Genomic DNA, 5,602 nt, shown 5'->3' with positions numbered 1-5,602 from the left:
AACAAAGTATATTATGGGGAATTCGAAAATTGAGAATGGCATCTGCTATTTTTTAAAAGGCTCAGACGTGGGGAATCTGGAACGAGTGCTGTACTTGGTTACACGTAGCAAATTTCCCTTTGCTTATGCTGTTTCCTTTTCACACAACGAACACAAGCGCAGCCACAAGGAAAAGGGAAAACCTGATCATTGCGCTTGTGCTAATAGCAGGCGCGTAGCGTGGTCATTTTTTCAAATACTCACAAGTACATATGATCTAGAACCCTAAGTAAACTGAGCGAAAAATACTGCGTTCTCTATTTCTTGTCGAAATAGTTGTGTGAATACAAGCAAAGAATAAAGCGTCTTGCCCTTATTTTGAGCAAACTTGGTGCAAACAAAACATTGTTTTGGTTGTGCTAGCGTGACTGGAATTGTCAAGAACGTTCTCGGACGTCGCTCCTTTGTCACGAACGTTCTTGGAACGTCGCTCCTTTGCAACCTCGCCTTTTTGTTGCACGCTGGCCAAACAACACTGCATTGTTAGTGCAAAAAAAAGGTACAATGCAAAACTAAGTTAGAACATGGTACAGCTTTTGTTTTAGTTTTTAGAATTCAATCAAAATGGTGCTTTCATCGCGAAATCTTGGTTGCGTACAAGGAAAATGTTAAGAATAGAAACAATTGCTAAAACTTTCAAAATTTTCTGGTCACTTCAAGTACGCACGTGCGTATATGTGTATAGGACGCTACGCGCCTGGATAGAATATATTTAGAAAAATGACAAATTACAGAATACTGGCTAAACCGTCTGAACGACCTTGACTTCTTACCAATTCAAAATGTCAGGCAATATCATTTTTATGTGGCAAAGAATAAAAACAATTCACCAAAGTAAAGTGTAAATATTAAGGAATTTAGGCCAAAAATAGGAAGATATCTGCCTGTCAGTAGATATGATGTTGCCATGGTAACGGCCATTTCCCACCCTGGTCAGAGTTTTTCTCTGTCCTTGTGTGGGCCCAGTTCCATCAGTAGGGCTAACGCTCACATGGTTCATATGGGATAGAAATCTAGCACTTCACGTTACACTGCACTCTCTTCAGATAATCCAAAATTGACACCCAAAAAACATAAGCCATTTTAATATCGGTAAACATACTGGTAAATCTCTACCGGGAAAACTTTAAGTTAAATAGGTTTCCTTTTGTGACTTGTGTCCAGTAGTGAGGGTATTCGAAAATATTCTCAAAGGCCCATTTAATTCTCAAGCAACTCGAACCAACACAATCATTTTTTTTCCTTATCAATAACAAATCCCATGGGCAAGTAAGTCTTGCAAAGACGGAATTACAGTTCCCATTGCTACTGTCGGTTTCTTAGAGACACCGTCTGTATGACCACTTTTATTTCTTCGTTGTATGTTACGATCAGTGGATGCATACTCTGCATCGTGACTGATACGTTAAGAGGGAGCACAAAAGCGGAAGCTTTCAATTTTTTTTTACACAATCCGGTGCTATATTGCAAATAATCGCTTTCCTTGAAATTTTGATTTTCTAAAATAATGTCGACCGTCAACTAGTTTGTTTTAATTTGAACCTCGACTTCCGGCGTCGACTGTGATAATCAGCAAGCAGAAAATTGTACAGCCGAGGCACTTTCAAGACAGCTGTCTTGATTTAAACCAAACACCATTTAATGAACCATTCTGTTGCAAAACGCAAACAAAGCTAGTGAGTTGTTTGATGAAAGGACACACTTTCGTCGATTATTTTCCCGTTTCTTCGTCACATATGTGGTGACTGCAACCCCAACAATGACATGCTTACAACTCAAGAAAAAAAAATTCACACGCCCACTTGAAAAGTTTCCCCTATAAAAATTGAAGGGATTTTACAACTGTTCCTCCCTTTCTCTTTGATGCCTCTTTCTTTTGCGTTTTAAAATACTCCTGATCTCGTTGCGGTAATTTTCGTTAAAGATTACAAACACCACCGGATTAGCCGCGCTGTTGGCAAATACTAAAGTGTTGGCCACAGTGAGCCATGTATTGCATTGCGCGCAATTGATTCCGTCGAAATCTAGCGCCAACCATACAACATGGTTTGGCAAGGTGCAAATGGCGAAGACCACTGTTACAGCGATCGACAATTTCAACACCTTTTCCGCCTCGCGGGCATGGTCGGCTTGCAAAACACAGTTTGCGTTTGGTGGGGCGTTTTTACGGAGTTCGCAAGAAATTTTAAGGTAAGAGCATAACAAAACCGTAAGAGGCAATGCAAACCCAGCGATAAACATGAAATAAGAGTACACACGGCTATTTGTGTGGCGAGGTTCCGGCCAAACCTCGGAGCATTGCTCTGTCGTGGGGTCCACTTCGAGCACCAGTGCGTAGGGTATCACAAGGACAAACGATATGATCCAGATACACAAAATGAATCTCTTCGACGCAGCGAGTCCCAACTGAGTTTTCATTGGATGGACAATGGCTCTGTACCGGCTGATACCGATTGCTGTTAAGGTAAACGCCGATACGAGAGCGCAAATTGTTTGCATTGGAAACAACACCTTGCAAAACGCTTTGAAATAAGGCCATATGCACTGGTTGAGTTGGACAGGCAAGTCAAATGGTATGCATATCACGGTAAAAGCCAGATCATCTACGGCTAGATTTAGCAAGAAGTAATTCATCACTGTCCGAATATGAAGGCGCCTCCATACAACCCAACATACAAAACCGTTTCCGCAAAGGCTTGTTAGAAAGATTACGCTAAAAAGTAAGTACTTCAGTGTATCGACGACCTCTTGATCATCAGATAGTAAGCAATCCTCTCTATGCGATATGTTTGATATCACTAAGGCAGTAACGTTCATCTCGATGTGAGAAAGGGCTCCCTTCCACAAGGATATTTCAACAATTTTATCCACTCTGAAAGCTTGTGTGCTGCTTAAATGCCTTCTCAGACGGACAGGTGTCTTGAAAGCTAAGAATACCTAACGAGTTTTTTGGACAGGAAAACGGGCGGACGCCTAATTGATATGGTTTGGAGACGAGGATAACAATCAGAATGGTATCTTAAAAATATTTGAGGTCCGATTGTGTTTGATGTTTATCTTTTTTATTGGCATAGAATTCTAAGTTACCATACGGCAAAAGAAAGCGGCTTTTTAGCCAACTGATCAGAAACCTACCGAACTATGCATTTCGTGATTCGATCCACTGTCGGAACGTAATTAAAACTGGACTGAATTTTAAATTAACTTCCTAAAAAATGAACCATTAATTCCAAAATACACCGCTGCCACCAAAATGACTATAATTGTTCTTCACTTCGCTTCATTACAGAAACCACCACAGCTTCCAAATATTACGAATAATTTTAGGGACTGTATGACGCGCAGTAATACCCACGACTCACTGAAAAGGTAGAGTTGTGCCATTTGCTGCTGACAGAAACAAAATCCATTCGAAACCCTTTTGGTGTATTTACTACAGAAATAAGAATTTTCATCCACTTCGTTTTCCAGCTGCAAGAGAGCTTATCTGCTCACTTTTAATTTTTCGCGTCGTTGCCAACCAACCTTCAAACCGCTTTAGTCACGAACGCAATTAGCATGTTAGAAGATATACATTAGGTGGAGAGTTTGTGCACCGTCAAGAACTTCAAAAGAAGCTTTTTTTTTTTTCGTTATGCTACAAACCAACCACGAATAAACGCGGGCTTACATTGCATCCACCAAGGTTGGATAACGAATGGTCATTCAAGCCAGTTTCACTGGTCGTCCAGTTTTCATTTTTGATAACTTTATAATACGCGACTGAGTGCATATGAAGAAATTTGCATCGCCCTAGGAATAGAATAGATGGCTGTGCAAATCACCTTTTGTTGCAGTCTCGGGTAATGAATTTAACGGCGAAGCTCATGACATCGGGCCAAAAGCACCCCTGGCACGTTCAATGTAATATCTCAGAAAACAGCGCCACGGCCAGATGTAACAAGGTGCGAGTCGATTTTAATTACATGCATATGCATGCGTTTCTCGAAATCCTGAAGCAAGGAACTTTGCACATATTTTGCGCGAATAACTTGAAACTCACTTTTCAATTGCGGGAAGGATGGGGGATGTCAGTGCACACGGAGAAATAAAACCCCTCTCAGAAAACAAGGAAACACCATGCAGAATGTACCCAGATGTTTAAGCTCACCAATAATTTCATTGATCGTTGCAAAACATAGTTACAACTATTATTCATCTCAAAGACAAATGAAAAGATATAACGAAGACAACTAAAAACTGGGAATTAAGGAGTTGCTACCCATCAACCGAATGATTTACTATTAAATTAGCCCCAAAGTGCTCGCTTCACGAAAGGTGTGCCGCACTAACTTCGAGAGTGCTGTTTCCTTCTGATTTAAAGCTATTTACAATCGATGCAGGAAATTAATAAAAATGTCACTAAACACTTCCTTATCAACAAACAGAAGAAGAGTTCAAAACGATGACGGCTGCAATGGCTTCATCATGGTGACTGCCTGAGGAAACATGGAATGGTAATTTGCCAGGGGAACAGCTCTTGCGATGATTTGTTTCCCTGGAAGATTACAGAGACAGGAAGAATAGTTATTAATGGTACATAAGCATTTTCTGAGGAGTTTAATGACCACAAGACACCACAATTAAAACCAACAGCCATAAATTTATAGATGGTGATTTGGGAATACTCGGACAAAATACAACTGCCCACAACAGAAATTCAATTACAAACCCGATGCTCTAGCCATACCATTAAAAATTAATGGAAACTTGTGGAAACAAAGAAATAAATATCGGTTCAGGTTACAATTATCCCAGTGGGTACGAAATTGCCAAAATGTGTTATTCCAACAAATGTATTAAAATAAATGGCATATGTGTACTAAGTGCTTATTCCTGATGACTAGGGAATACTCGAGCGGAAAGGGAAGGGAGGGGGGGGGGGGGGGTGGTGGTATTGACAACGGAACCATAAACAAACTCACCGGCAAACCACCTGCCATGAAGGGCTTTTGATGCACTTGCTGCTACTTCAGCGTTGCTACACTTAACATAAACAACGCCCTGAATATCAACAAAATTAAAGTGATCAATATTTCAAAAAATCATTTTCAAAGGACAACTAAAGATGTGCTGCAATTTTTCCCCCTAATTTGAAGCACTGCACTTTTACTAAGTCAAAGAAGACTGATTCTTTGATAGCACCTGACGTCACGCCGGCCATGTTGGTGGAAAGAACAATAGCAAAAAAAGTCTTTTGGGAATTTGACTCTATGATTATGCAAAACTTACGCTAAATTTTTGTATTGTTTTGGCACCAACATGGCCGTCTTATCACGTGAGTGCAATCAAAGAATTAGCTGTTTTTACTACTTTGAGTTACGGTACCATCGTTAAATTGACCAATTCACTCACAGGCGCACTGATTGATTACATGATTATTAGAAGTATTCTGATGCTGAACTAAATTCTGCGGGAATTTGCACAAGTTAAAGGTTTTATATAAAAGCGTCGGACAAAGCAACATGGTATCTGTTAACAACCCTCTACATCTACTCAAAAACAATGTCCCCTTTAACCCACT

At 40.2% G+C, this 5,602-nt stretch overlaps 2 protein-coding genes across 4 annotated transcripts in view; both read right to left on the bottom strand.

The window, feature by feature from the left end:
- Positions 1-1,108: 1,108 nt before the first annotated feature.
- On the bottom strand, positions 1,109-3,082 carry LOC138022445 (neuropeptide FF receptor 2-like). Its single transcript, XM_068869576.1, has one exon. It carries the CDS (start codon positions 2,854-2,856, stop codon positions 1,876-1,878), a length of 981 nt encoding a protein of 326 aa, XP_068725677.1. The 5' UTR covers positions 2,857-3,082; the 3' UTR covers positions 1,109-1,875.
- Positions 3,083-4,178: 1,096 nt separating this feature from the next.
- Positions 4,179-5,602, bottom strand: part of LOC138022444 (RNA-binding protein 39-like) — a 40,175-nt gene continuing 38,751 nt past the window's right edge. For all 3 annotated transcript variants that reach the window (XM_068869573.1, XM_068869574.1, XM_068869575.1), the window contains exons 15-16: positions 5,004-5,082; positions 4,179-4,576 (exon numbers count right to left, since the gene is read on the bottom strand). In XM_068869573.1, coding sequence (XP_068725674.1) covers positions 4,476-4,576; positions 5,004-5,082 — 180 coding nt within the window. In that variant the 3' untranslated portion in view covers positions 4,179-4,475. The remainder of the gene's footprint in view (positions 4,577-5,003; positions 5,083-5,602) is intronic.

This window comes from Montipora capricornis, chromosome 10 (genome assembly GCF_036669925.1).
Source record: "Montipora capricornis isolate CH-2021 chromosome 10, ASM3666992v2, whole genome shotgun sequence".
In the NCBI taxonomy this organism is placed as follows: Eukaryota; Metazoa; Cnidaria; class Anthozoa; order Scleractinia; family Acroporidae; genus Montipora; species Montipora capricornis.
Note: the sequence above shows the minus strand (reverse complement) of the source record. Positions and strands in the feature narration are given on the sequence as shown.